General features: G+C 39.9%; 1 protein-coding gene and 2 long non-coding RNA genes across 3 annotated transcripts; 1 reads left to right on the forward strand and 2 right to left on the reverse strand.

The window, feature by feature from the left end:
* Nucleotides 1-7,202: 7,202 nt before the first annotated feature.
* On the reverse strand, nt 7,203-11,860 carry LOC101156894 (cell adhesion molecule 2). Its single transcript, XM_004070891.5, has 6 exons — nt 11,635-11,860; nt 11,276-11,308; nt 8,603-8,656; nt 8,449-8,508; nt 8,232-8,279; nt 7,203-8,149 (listed from the first exon to the last, which is right to left on the reverse strand). Exons 2-6 carry the CDS (start codon nt 11,280-11,282, stop codon nt 7,980-7,982), a joined length of 339 nt encoding a protein of 112 aa, XP_004070939.1. The 5' UTR covers nt 11,283-11,308; nt 11,635-11,860; the 3' UTR covers nt 7,203-7,979.
* A 963-nt stretch (nt 11,861-12,823) lies between these two features.
* Nucleotides 12,824-13,180, reverse strand: LOC144994059 (uncharacterized). The gene is made up of 2 exons (XR_013657440.1): nt 13,061-13,180; nt 12,824-12,945 (listed from the first exon to the last, which is right to left on the reverse strand). It is a non-coding gene; the product is annotated as an uncharacterized LOC144994059 (long non-coding RNA).
* Nucleotides 13,154-13,492, forward strand: LOC144994060 (uncharacterized). Its single transcript, XR_013657441.1, has 2 exons — nt 13,154-13,240; nt 13,355-13,492. It is a non-coding gene; the product is annotated as an uncharacterized LOC144994060 (long non-coding RNA).
* The last annotated feature ends 836 nt before the right edge of the window (nt 13,493-14,328 follow it).

The following is a 14,328-nucleotide window of genomic DNA, read 5'->3' on the forward strand; positions in this document are numbered from 1 at the left end:
TTATTCTCCTCTGACTTGTTGGCGGGACCATTGGCACGTAGTAAGCTCGCCCTTACTTCCCGTCATCCATCTGTTTACCCTCTCTCCTACTAACTAACAGCCTTTCACAACCCCAACACAACATTACTAGTCCAACAAAAGTGGTGTGCAATATTTGAGTGATCCAGTTGTAGTTTTGAGCCTAATCCTAGGTTGGACGAGAATGGATCAGAATGGAGCGGGAGCTTCTTGTGACTTGCCGATTGTAGCACCTTCGTCGCATATACAAGCTTTTTCCAACAACATTTTTTCTGCTGCTCCCAATTTAATTCAATTCAATTCAATTTTATTTGTATAGCCCAAAATCACAACAACAGTCGTCTCGATGGGCTTCGAAGTAAAACATGAAATCAAAAGGATCACGAATACAAAGAGTTCAATAGAAAAATACTAAAATGAACTAACAAACTGACTAAGCTATACTGGCATCCCTGCCCTTAGACCCCCCTTCGCGGTAAGGAAAAACTCCTAAAAAAAACGGATTCCGGAAAAAATGAAGAAACCTCAGGGGTGCCCACATTAAGGAGGGATCCTCCCCCAGGACGGACAGGCGATTTACCAAAACTCTTAGAGAAGAATTAACTTATCTAACTCTACAACTACATATATAAAAGTCCAGCAGACGAGCTTCATCCAGCCGTGGTTGTGGGGACAGTCAAAGGCGCGAGTCGAGCCGGAGACAGGAACCACAGCCAGGTGTAGGAGCAGGAGCAGAGGCGAGGTACTCGGTCAGGTACAGAGCAGAGACGAGCCAGAGATGAGCCAGAGGCAGGATCCACAGCCAGGTGTAGGAGCGGGAGCAAAGGCGAGGTACACGGTCAGGAACTGGAGCACGGATGAGCCAACTGGAGTCTGGAAGCACTCCCACTCCCCAGGAGGGGAGAGGAAAAGAGGGACAATACATGAATCGCACTGTACCAAACAGAGGCATGGAGAACTAAATGATAAATTATGATCAAGAATAGAGGAGAGGAAGGGTAGAAGTAAAAAAAGGAAAGAGGACAGAACCCCAGTGTACCATAGTTACCCCAGCTTCAACTTCTAGCAGCCTTTTAAAAGAAATAGTTATTATTAAGTTTAATTTAAACAAATTAACATTAAGTTAAATAATCTCTGAATACTAACTAGTCTGACAATAAGCCTGTCCAAAGAGGAATGTTTTCAGTCTAGCTTTGAATGTAGAAACTGAGTCGGCCTCTCTTATATGAGCTGGGAGTTTATTCCATAAGACAGGGGCTTGGTGGCTAAACGCTCTACCTCCAACCGTACTTTGACTAATTCTAGGAACCACAAGCAGTCCTGCATTTTGCGAGCGAAGTGTTCTCATTGGATGGTAAGGGACTATGAGGTCCTTAATATAGGACGGGGCCATTCCATGTAAGGCCTTATAGGTTAACAGGAGGATCTTGAACTTGATTCTGGAATCAACTGGGAGCCAATGGAGCGAAACTAACACAGGAGTGATGTGATCTCTTCTGCTAGTTCCAGCTAACAATCTAGCTGCTGCGTTCTGAACAAGCTGGAGACTTCTTAAGGAACTCTTAGGACACGCTGCTAACAAGGAGTTACAGTAATCCAGCCTCGACGTAACAAATGCATGGATGAGTTTTTCAGCATCACTCTTAGAAAGTATATTTCTGATCTTAGCAATATTCCGCAGGTGAAAAAAGGCAGTTCTACACGCCTGAGATATGTGAGCCTTAAATGATAAATCCTGGTCAAGTTAAACCCCAAGGTTTCTAACTGTGGAATTGGGGGCTATACTTATACCATCCAGGGAGACTATCTGAGCAGACAGAGCATCTCTGAGGTTTTTAGGACCAAGTATAATGACCTCAGTTTTTTCTGGGTTCAAGAGGAGGTAATTAATTGTCATCCAGGTCTTGATGTCACTGATGCAGGCGTTCAGTTTCTCTATCTGGTCATTCTGGTCAGGCTTCATGGATAAATACAACTGCGTATCGTCGGCATAACAATGAAAAGTAATGCTGTGTTTCCTGATTATGTTTCCTAGGGGTAGCATATAAAGCGTAAACAGGATGGGTCCCAAGACTGAGCCCTGTGGGACTCCATAGTTGACTCGAGTGCACTGAGAGGAATGGCCATTTACATTAACGAACTGATACCTATCGGACAGATAGGATTTAAACCACTGGAGAGCAGATCCCTATGTCCTGCTCTAATCTATGGAGTAAAATACCGTGGTCGATAGTGTCAAAGGCTGCACTGAGGTCCAACAGGACCAGAATAGAAAGTAGTCCCTTTTCTGAGGCCAATAACAAGTCATTAGAGACTCTAACTAGTGCAGTTTCCGTACTGTGGTGGGGTCTAAACCCCGACTGAAAGTATTCAAAGTGGCTGTTGTCCTGTAGGTGGCAGTAAAGCTGCTTAACTACAACTCTTTCTAGGATTTTAGAAATAAAGGGCAGGTTTGATATCGGTCTATAGTTGGCCAAGATGCTAGGATCCAAACTGGGCTTTTTCAGAAGAGGTTTAACAACTGCATATTTAAAAGACTGTGGCACGTAACCCGTTTCCAGAGAGGCATTTATCATTGTTAATATGGGATCATTAATTAGGGGAAAAGTTTCTTTAAAAAGTCTAGTGGGAATTGGGTCTAACAGACACGTTGAGGATTTGGAGGACGTAATAATTGATGTTATTTCCGCTTGATCCACAGCAGTGAAGCAGTCCAATGTTACAGAGGTTTCTATGGATGCCTCCATTTCTACCGCTTCAGCCTGCTCTGGGCTGATAGTAGGAATAACTTGATTTAACTTATGTCTAATATTTGAGATTTTACTGTCGAAAAATGTAAGAAAATCATCAGAGCTGAGAGAAACAGGAACATGTGGTTCTACTGAGCTCTGACTGCGAGTTAATTTAGCTATAGGGCTAAAAAGAAATCTTGGATTATTTCCATGCTCTGATATTAAGGTTGAATAGTACTGGCTTCTAGCTCTACGCAGAGCTTTTTTATAATTTAATAGGCTATGTTTCCAGATATCCAGAGACTGCTCTGAACCGGAGCGGCGCCATTCTCTTTCCAACTTACGGGTTTCTTGTTTAAGAGAACGAGTTTCAGCGTTAAACCACGGTGCTACTCGATTTTGTCTGACGAACTTAGGTTTCAAGGGGGCAACAACATCGAGTGTACTCCTGAGGGCTTGTAAGGCATCATTAACAAAGTGGTCATTTATATTAGGACTGATAATATGGGAGCTGGTCTCAGAGTATTTTCTCAGAATATCACTAAGTACTGGCTGAACTGTGTGTTTAAACTCAGACACAGAACGGTCAGTTAAGGTTCTTCTAAGCTGTTTCTTATTCACTGGGGCAGAAGGATGTTCCAGTGTAAGCTGGAAGGTAATCATAAAGTGATCGGAAATAATGGGGTTAAGAGGAAGGACACTCAGCTGGCTGATCTCTATCCCATGGGTTAGAACAAGGTCCAGGGTGTGCTTATGACAGTGAGTGGGTTCATTCACACTTTGGGTGAAACCAACATCATCTAATAAAGCTGCAAAAGCCTTTCCTAGGCAGTCACTGGGGTCATCAACATGAATATTAAAATCCCCTAATATTATAGTTTGATCAGAATCTAAGACAATAGTCGATAGGAAGTCAGAAAACTCAGTTAAAAATTCTGAATATTACAACAACTTAGATGAAGAAATCCTGCAAAATGTCACTTTAAGTGTAATTTTCTATGAAATGTCTTCTATCATGGGGAAAAATGCCACAAATTCTGTAACCGGAAGTGGGAGACGCACGGATCCCGGAACTTCCTCCACCTACCCAACGAAGTTCCAACACCATGTGAAGTTTTCTTGGTTCTCCCACCAGCTAAAAAAAAGCCACGCCTCCCAAGTAATACATGGGATCATTCTAGCGATAAACGTACTGGATATACGTTTACATTTAACCAGGGAGTCCAGGGGCCTGTTTCAGAAAGGAAGTTCGACCAACTCTGAGGTTGAACTTGAACTCTGAGTTGGTCAATCGGGAGATTAACAACTCTGAGTTTTCTGTTTCAGAGAAGCTGATCCGAGTTAGGTCAATCAACTCTGAGTGGACTGATTCGGAGGTGAGCGTGAGCACCGCGACTATAAGAAGCCATTATCAATGGAGCGCAGATATCACGAGTCACCATGGCAACCGTGAAAAAAAGAGGTCTGCATATTTTTCGCCAGCTGAACTTGACGTGCTGCTGCAGAGTTACAGTGAATATGAGCACATATTCCAGAAGAAAAGCAACACCACTGCATCTGCAAAACAGAGACAGTTAGCGTGGGAAAACATAGCTGCTCAAGTTAATGCCTAAGTTTGCATTTAAATCATTGTTATAAAATATTGGCTGTAATAACTTTTTAAATAGCGTAAGGTGTGAAATAAAAAATGGTGATATTTAGGAGTACTTTTGAAGTGTTATTCCTGGTGTAAATGCATGAAATGCTGCATAGTGTACAGAACCAATCTGGGGAAAAATGCCTTTAACGTCGGTAATGTTTAGAGGACTTTTTTGTTAACCTTCCCCTCTTGCAAACGTTGGTCAGTTTAATATTAATACATGCAATTGTGTTTTTAAAAGTGAACTTTTGTCTACTGTTGAACCTTTCGCTGCGCGAAGACTTCTCCTTTCTTTTCTCTCGTCTTTCCGACCGACCGTGGTCAGAAGCGCAGGGGAGATTTCCTTCAGGGCCGAAGGGAATTCTCCTTCGGGGTTCACTTCCCGTTCGAAACCCTCAACCTCCAGAGCGGATTAAGAATGACTCCAAAACAGTTATTCTGGGAATGACACCTCTTTATTTAACTAAGTGCTCCGTCCTCCGAACACACAATATATTCCCCGCACACACCTCTGCTCCGTGCTCACCCCCCCCCCCCCATCTGCACCTGCAATCACCCCTCCCCTTGTCTCTCGTGGATCGCACCCCGCTCAGCACACACACACACGCTGCAACACTACCCTTGTATTGATCAAGTGGTATAGGTTTATACGGGATTAAGAAAGTAAGCAGTGCTAGAAAATTGTGTTTCCATAAAAATAATTGTTACATTAATCTAATTCAATGTCCCTGATTTCATTTTCACGTAGATGCAATCCTGCAGGAATTTAAATAACATGGCAGCAGTTAAAAGTGAAAAAGAAATCGAGTCTTCTCAAAATCCTCGTACGAGGTAAATATAATTCTCTATGAATTAATGCAGCCTCCTCGTCTATTGGGTCCTCCAAAAAAGAACAAGCCATTCTTGTCACTTAGACCGTCTCTGTGTGACGGAAATGTGGGCAATGAAGGTTAAAGCGAAAAATACGTCGTTCGTCTTTAAAAAGGGGAGGGGACCAGCAGAAACTTCGAGTTTGGAGAATAAAACCTGCTCCCGACCAGGTTAGGTTCACAGCATAAGTAACCATGGATACTGACTCTGAGTATAAGTTACCTCTCTTTCAGAAACGGGTTTGACTTACTCTGCTTTCTCTGGTTTAACAAACCTCCCATTCTGAAACGGAAAACCCAGGGTTTCCCTGATTTCAGGGTTAATGCACTCAGAGTTTACACTTAACCTCCTTTCTGAAACAGGCCCCAGGACTAGTTCCGCGGGGCTTGTTCTAAACTCAAGGCTTCGGTCTCGTGCTGCTACTCTGTTGCCGGGTAAACTCCCTCTACAGCACACATTCGCGGGGGAGGAGCCTGTAACTTTAATGGACAGAGCGTTGAAGTGGAGAGGTGGGGGTCTATAAACAACCCATGGATCTGTCTGCGTGATTAGTGTTTACTGTGTTATTTTCACTGACAAGTTTACAATGCGTTGAAAAAAAAGATGAAAGCCATCATCTGCTGGTCATAATGTAGCCCTGACTTCTGTCACCACTGAGGCCTTTTTATTGCTTTACCTAGTGTCATATCAATCACACTGAAAAGGTGAGTTTCTGATCATTTCCTCTAATTTCATAAATTGTTAGAAAATCTTGAATGTATTATCATCGGATTATGTAAAAATATCTACAGCAAATATAAAAAGAAATATCTTAATTACATTTAAATTATCTCTCATTTTTGAGATTCTCTAGATCCATCATCAAGGTCGAGATACTTTGATTTTTCTGAAATTTACATTAGAACAAAGATTGTTACAGGTGAAGATGGCTCATTACACATTTTGTGGAGTACACTTGGTTGGTTGGGTATAGGTGATTAAGCCCCCCGCCCACCCCCCTTTGTACATGTAATGATTTAAAACTTCAGCCTTTGAATTTGGTTTTGAAAAGACAAAAAGGAAAGTAAAATTTCATAACTAAATTTTCCAGTGAAAAGAAGGTTAAAAGTTTATGCTTGGACGATGAACATCTTTAATCAGGGTTCTGCAACCTGTGGTTCCAGAGCCAATCTTTTATCCCTCAGTTGTGGCTCTCTGGCTTTGAGAAAAAGGCCAACGATGTACCTTAATGTGTTTCCAGTTTTTGGTGAATTTCAAAATAAGTGGATTCTACAACAATATTGTCATGATCATGTTTGATAGTAAAAGCTCAAAATGGATAATGGTGCATCAAAGTCATGATAGAAAATGTCGTTTTTGACGTAACTTTCTTGCAGTTTTATTCCTGTGAATTGTAAATGTGCTTCCGCAGATCTGTCTTCATTGACAAGTATTTTATTTTGAAAAGAAGTGGTAGTGCTGGTGTCAACTGTTAATTTAAAACTTATAGAACAACATACTGCTGCATCATTAAAATTCAATAATTTTAAATATTTTAAAGCTACATTTTATAATTTCTATACAGTAAAGTTGGGTTCAGAAGCTCTTGCTGAGTTTCGGTCCATAAGAGACGAGGCTAAATGGCTCTTTTGGCGTTAAAGGTTGCAGACCCCTGCCGTACACGAACAAGTGTTCCACAAACATACTTCTACAATAAAAAGTGATTGTAAAATACATTTCCTATGAAATGTTTTTCTATTTACAGGCAAAAATCACCTACAATGAGCAAATTTGAATTTCCAAAACTTTTAGTTGTAACTTTCTTTTTTTCACATTTCACAAGTCTTTGCCCCATGGATGACCCAATAATACTTGGAAATAGCCCAAGTATAGTGGTCTTATCTAAATAATATGAAGCATGAGATGTGTGACATAATAAACACATCTTATGATAATGACTTATCTTGACTTTAAACCAAAGTTTTTATTTTCCATTTTCATCTGCTCATCTGGGACCGTTGTCACAGGCGTAAACAAAGACCAAAGTCTCTCTTTTTTTTTTAAACACAAAATACAGAACTTCAAAACATGTAAAATACACATTTCTGATAAATCAAACGCTTAAAAAAAAGAGCTTTGCCTTCAAAGTGTAACTAAGAATGTCATCAGGAACAATTTCAGGCAATAGCTTATACAAAAAAAATAATAAGACCAGGTGCACAAAAGCCAGACAAACATTTTTTCCTGACCTGTCCTAAAGCAGACATGGCTTTAAACAAGCTTATCACAGAACTGTTAAAAATCAAACAGATATAAAAGGTTAAAAGCCACACGGTAGTGCCAAAAACATCAACTGCAGTTTGGGAACAATACTGGTCGTGTGAACACAACAAGAAACTTCAAATTCAGATACAAAAAAACCATATGAGTGTCACAGACACACCAGCATTACATTCTGGCTGCTGCTGGATATATTTCAGATAAGTGAGTGAAGCCTTTAAATAAAATAAAAAAATGTAAAAAATCCCAGCACCTGTTTCACGTCTGGTTCTACTACACCCACTTATGCTTCACCTGCTTTCTGTCCATCAAGTCTTACGATTCCCATCTTTGGGTTCGCTTGAGTTTTTCTTTGCCAACTCAACAGTAACAACTTTCCCTTCAACCACATAACATAAAAACCCTAAAACATCAAGTCCACATAGTTATTTTCCTCCCCCCCTACAGTCTCAATCCCAGCTTCAGATGAAGTATTCCTTTTTCTCCCCCGCGGTCTGGTTGCTAGACTCGTCGGGATCATCTCCAGGAGCCAACTCCCCCGTTGTCCTGTAGTCGCCTTTGTTGTGGCAGAAATAGCGATACAGCAGGACTCCGAAAACGACCAGCGTCACGAGGATGACAACTACGACCACTGTTACAACAGAAGGAAAGAACATTCGGAACACGAGAAAAAACACCTTTGAAAGTAACAGGCAAGAAGCGGCTGTGTCTACCTCCGACGATGGCAGAGTCTGGACCAGATGGAGCTTCTGTTGTTACCACTGTGGGGAGAACAAAGTTGAAAACTCTGAGGAACAGCTGCCCAGCAAAGTAGAAAGATCCCAATCTATTATCAAACTTAGAAAGACATGAGGTGTGCTGTAACTACTGCCATACGCTCACTAAACTACCAAAAATAGAAGACGTTAAAATCTAAAGTCCCAGTGTTACCTGGAGCGAAGGTGATGTGTGGTTGTGTAGAAACTACCACAGAGGGCAGTGGAGTTGGTGCTGACAAAACAAACAACAGTGAATGATCAAGAACAGACGTAACGCAGGTTTTAAAGTACATTTAAAATGGATCGGATCAACACCAAGAGCTCACTTGTAGTCATTGCTTTTTCTGCTCCAGAGGGGGTGGAGACATTCCAATTTGTTACTGGAAGATAAGGAAAACGTTACCAACGTCACACGCTCTCCAACAGCAGTTTAAGCCTTAGTCACAACTGCCCTCGCTGGTGGATACAAGCTGTCTGCGGGGGAAAAGTGGGCAAACCTTTACGGGGCACGCAGGAAATATCAAAGTCATAGACCATACGGTGAGCAAAACCCTGTGCACTCCACAAGGGGCCCGTTAGAGTTGTTCCAGTGATGAGGGAACTTAGAAATAAGGAAATTAGACAAACTACACTTTGTGGTTGTGTAGCCATCCCACGAGGTCTTATGTATCACGTACACACCCTGTGCACGGTCAGAAAGGAGCAAGTGCACACATCTTACTAATGACTAGAATGTGGCGTAAGTTTACAGCCCTGCATCAACCGTCCGTCTTAAGTGTGACTAAGGCTCCAAAGAGCATGTGGTGAGAAAGGGACTAAAGGGAAGCCATGCTGTTTACACCCCTGTGGCCCACCCAGCATATTTTCTACATCGCAATACAATCTTTTTCAAACAACAGTTATTTTGTCTGCTACTGATTTAAATAAAGAAAACTTAAAAATGCAATTTTTAACTTAATTTTCTCTATTTAAGGTATGTCCTCCACCAGCAGAAAAATGCCACTAGACCATGTTAAAACATACTTTTCATCTGAGTGGATCTTTAATGAACCTATTATCCTTTTTTAGTACTATGTTGCAACTCTTGATGTTTTTAAAGTTCACAATACTTTGAACACATTCTATTAGCAATAGCAAGATCATATAAAAATTAATGACTAAAATAAGCAAAGTCTCCAAGTTCTTGATTGCCAATTTCTTTTGGATCAAGAATTTTCTGTTGGTGAAAAGAGTACTCTTCCTCATTAATTAATTAATTCTAATGTTGAAAAAACTGAACAGCAGCCCAAGTTTTTTTTTGGGGGGGGGGGTCCTTTGGCACCCTTCATTTTCTTTACAATAACTTGCATCTAGAGAGCTCAAAAGTCTGGTCCCATCAAATAAATGAAGAGGTGCTGTACAGTCCAGTTCTTTTTATCAGTAGCCTTATGATTAAACAGAAATGCAAGTCATTTTATATATTTGTTTAATTTTAAATCACTGCAGAAAAACAAGTTTTTTATTCACAGGTAACTATCATGGTCTAAACTGAGACCAGAATCTAGAATTTCCTCTTCAGTCGCATCTTCTGCAGCAGAGCATGTCAGCAGTCAGGTGAGTTTCTACTTCTCAAAATAAAAAACACTGAAATTCTTTCATTACTGGTCTGGAGATGAACGGGATACCGAGGTCATTGAAATGTGCCCCCTAGTGGTTCCAATAAATGTAATCAAAAACTAAGGTAGAGACTCAAGAAAACAAGTTGGATCAGTTCCTATGTTACCCTGAAGGCACCATAAACTACGAGGTCATTTGTTACCTCTCGAGTTCATCTCTGAAGCCCGGTCACAAACAAAAGACTGAAACCGAAGGAAACCGGGCTAGAAGTGTCAGAATAAGGAACGACAGTCAGAGTGAAACTAAATAAAAACTGACCAACAAAACAGAAAAAAAACAAACTTAAAATTTAGGGGAATTCTTGGACATAAAGAAGAATAATAGGTAAATGTATAGTAACTATAAAAAAGGCAGATAGGTTTAAACAAGAACAGGCTTCTTCCCATGTATTTTTGAACATTTTGTTGAAAAGTTTAGTTTTTTATTTGAAACATTCTCAATGCATTAATTTATTCATAGATTTATAAACTCTGTTTAGATCTTTTTAAAAATAAAAACAAAGTCTTAAATATACCAAAAGGAACATTTATAAATACAAATAGTACAAAAACCACATTTGACACAAACTATTTTTTATCTTAGTACTTAAAGGATGAATTAAACGTATGATTGCAATTTTTTTATCCTTTTTATAGTTTTAAAACTTTAACCATTTAAACAAGAAAATAAATAAATACAATCACTTTTTATTGCCTCAGTCAAGTAATACACAATATTTAATAAATGTCAATAAAAATATAATTTCACAATGTGCTCTCGTTTTGGGTTGAGCAGGCAGTTAAAGGGTTAATAAATAAATATTCTGCCTCCAATTGGGCTCAATGTAAAACAAAGACAAAAGAAATTGTTTGGATGCAAATTATAACATTATATCACCATAGACTTTTATAGAAATATACTCAGGAACCAATCTACCTTTTGAAAAGACAAAGATTGACCAAAAACATTACTTAAATTGATCCTTTTACTTGGTTAAAGCTGTATTTCAACAGCAATTTTAAAAACTATATGAAATACCCTGTCACGTAACAGAAAGTACATACAGTCAGTTTACTTACAGTAAAACAGAAAGTACGTGTGATTTTAGATTGTTTGCATAAAACTGAACAAACATCATGAAGGTCCTACAGCAAAAATGGAACTTAAGGGCCAGCTGTTTTTGTAAGGTGGAAGTTAGCGAGGGTGAAATGGGAACCATACTCATTTAACACATTCATTTTGAACTAAAACAACTCATAAGCCCAGGTGAACTCCTTAAAAAACAAAATTAGCAGAAACCTAAGTACAAAAATCACCAGAAAGGTGTCAAATGTCAACAACAACTAATGTAGAAATGGACCTACCATTCATGGTTGGTGTTGTTTCTGTGAGACAACCTGAAAAAAAGAAAGGAAAACCAACACAAGGGTTTAAAAGTGTGTTAATGTATGTCTTTTGATTTTAAAGTAACACGCCACCATTTAACACATTTCCTGCTTTGTTAGGAACACAACAAAAAAAATTATGCTGTGTTAGTAAACTGGTTAGACTCCTTTGAAAATAGTCAAGCTAACTTAGTCTAACGTTAACTGTTGACATTTATCTTTCAAAAATATACAGTAAGTCGACAACAAAGTGCTAACAACACTTCTAACACAACTCTTTTGAAACCAGAGGCTAATCAATCAAGCCTCGCTCCTGCGCAGCTGCCGTTTCGGCTTACCTCTGAACGCACCACAGCAAACTTCCAACGGCTGTTTCCTGACGCAGAGTTTATAAGATGAAGAACACTGGAACGTACTGTTTTCCGCGTGAAATTCAAAGGCCTCGTGACTCTGAGGATGAAATGGTGTCCATAAACGAGCTTAAAAAGTGATCCTGCCCCACGCCACACTCGTGAGTCAAGCAGACGGACTCGATTTCCGCCCCTCCCTTTCCTACCCCTCCTTAACAAAGATCGTCTATCTGATAGATCTAAAAATGTTTTACTTCTCTGCTTTACACCTGAAATTACATTAATTTCTGCACTGAGTTGAATTTTAAAAACAATTTGCTTTGCATTGGAATGGTGCGTTTGTTGTACAAATTATGATGTGATTGGTTTTGTTTGATCATTTGTTAATTTTGATTCAAAGTTGATATTTTCTACGGAGCCCGTGTCCTGACATTAAGATATAAAAATATATCTTGTTCCCACAGATTAATATCTTGTTCCCACAGGTTATTATGTCGTTCGCACGAAATACTATTCCGTTCCCACAAGATACTATTCCGTTCCCACAAGATACTATTCCGTTCCCTCAAAATACTATTCCGTTCCCTCGAAATGATTAACTCGTGCGAACGCAATAATTATGTCGTTCGAACGCAATAATTAATCCGTTCGAACGCAATAATTATTCACGTCATAAGTCATTCACGCGGATATGCTCTTTGTACGCCGGCAAAAGCCGCTTTCAGCTGTAACTTCCGTGTCTCTGTGACCCATATTCGTTCAAAAAAGGAACATGAAAAACAAAATTGATCACTTTATTACCGTCTCAATGAATATAAGAAAAATATCAAAAGATTTATGATAACTAGGCTGCTTTGTCAAACGATAGCTCCTGCTAGGCTAGCTCCGCCGCAGAGCTCTCTGTTTGATCATGTATGCCGGCATTTGGGCAACTGGCTGGTCTGTTGTCAGACAGCTGATATTGTAGTTTAGGGTCGAATAGGAATAATAATATTCAGGACTTGTCTTTTATTAACTTTAGCAGTCAGTATCTTTACATTCGAAGGCTATTAGGCTACATGCTAACTGACTAGCCGATCATTTCCTGTTATTAATTTACGTCATAGATTTACAGCAGATACCTTCACATTTCTGTCTGTGTGTGTCTCATTACATTGCATTGAAGACACGGAGGATGTTTAGAGAACAGATTTATTTATTTTAAAAAGCACAGAAGCATCCATCGTATTCACGTTCACATCATGGTACGCCCTCAGTCATCTTGCTGCAAAAGCCGCTTCCTGCCGCTACTTCCGGTCTCTGTGAGCATTCAATAGGGGGTAAAAATAAAAGCAAGAATGGTCGATCTGTTATTTTCTCGATGACAATCTGAAAAATATCATATTAAGCTGGCTGCTTCGCCGAAAGCACTTACCTTTAGCTTGTAGCATAACAACAATGGCAGTACGTCACGTTTCCCAGAATGCTTTCCTGCCAATCATTGGCCAATCACCGTGTCCCTGTGACCAAGGTCTAACAACAAGACCAATGGTTGGCCGCAAAGCATTCTGGGAAACGTGACGTACTGCCATTGTTGTTATGCTACAAGCTAAAGGTAAGTGCTTTCGGCGAAGCAGCCAGCTTAATATGATATTTTTCAGATTGTCATCGAGACAATAACAGATCGACCATTCTTGCTTTTATTTTTACCCCTATTAAATGCTCACAGAGACACGGAAGTAGCGGCAGGAAGCGGCTTTTGCAGCAAGATGACTGAGGGCGTACCAGAGATCATCATCATGTGAATGAACGTGAATACGATGAATGCTTTGTGCTTTTTGAAATAAATAAATCTGTTCTCTAAACATCCTCCGTGTCTTCAATGCAATGTAATGAGACACACACAGACAGAAATGTGAAGGTATCTGCTGTAAATCTATGACGTAAATTAATAACAGGATCAATGATCGGCTAGTCAGTTAGCATGTATCCTTATAGCCTTCGAATGTAAAGCGACTGACTGCTAAAGTTAATAAAAGACAAGTCCTGAATATTATTATTCCTGTTCGACCCTAAACTACAATATCAGCTGTCTGACAACAGACCAGCCAGTTGCCCAAATGCCGGCATACATCAAAGAGCTCTGCGGCGGCGCTAGTAGTAGCCTAGCAGGAGCTATCTTATGACAAAGCAGCCTAGTTATCATAAATCTATTGATATTTTTCTTATATTCATTGAGACGGTAATAAAGTGATCATTTTTGTTTTTCATGTTCCTTTTTTGAACGAATATGGGTCACAGAGACACGGAAGTTACCGCTGAAAGCGGCTTTTGCCGGCATACAGAGAGCATATCCGCGTGTATGACTTATGACGTGAATAATTATTGCGTTCGAACGGATTAATTATTGCGTTCGAACGACATAATTATTGCGTTCGCACGAGTTAATCATTTCGAGGGAACGGAATAGTATTTTGAGGGAACGGAATAGTATTTCGTGCGAACGACATAATAACCTGTGGGAACAAGATATTAATCTGTGGGAACAAGATATATTTTTATATCTTAATGTCAGGACACGGGCTCAGTAATTTTCCTATATTTTTTCTGTGGAAATGTTCAAAAGGGGGGGGGGGGGGGGGGGGGGGGGCGTTAAAAAGTGGCCGGAGCACAGTCGATGGGGCTGCCAGTTTCCCTATGATT

The sequence above is a fragment of the Oryzias latipes genome, chromosome 7 (genome assembly GCF_053564925.1).
Source record: "Oryzias latipes strain Hd-rR chromosome 7, Olatipes_Hd-rR_3.1".
NCBI classification, from domain to species: domain Eukaryota; kingdom Metazoa; phylum Chordata; class Actinopteri; order Beloniformes; family Adrianichthyidae; genus Oryzias; species Oryzias latipes.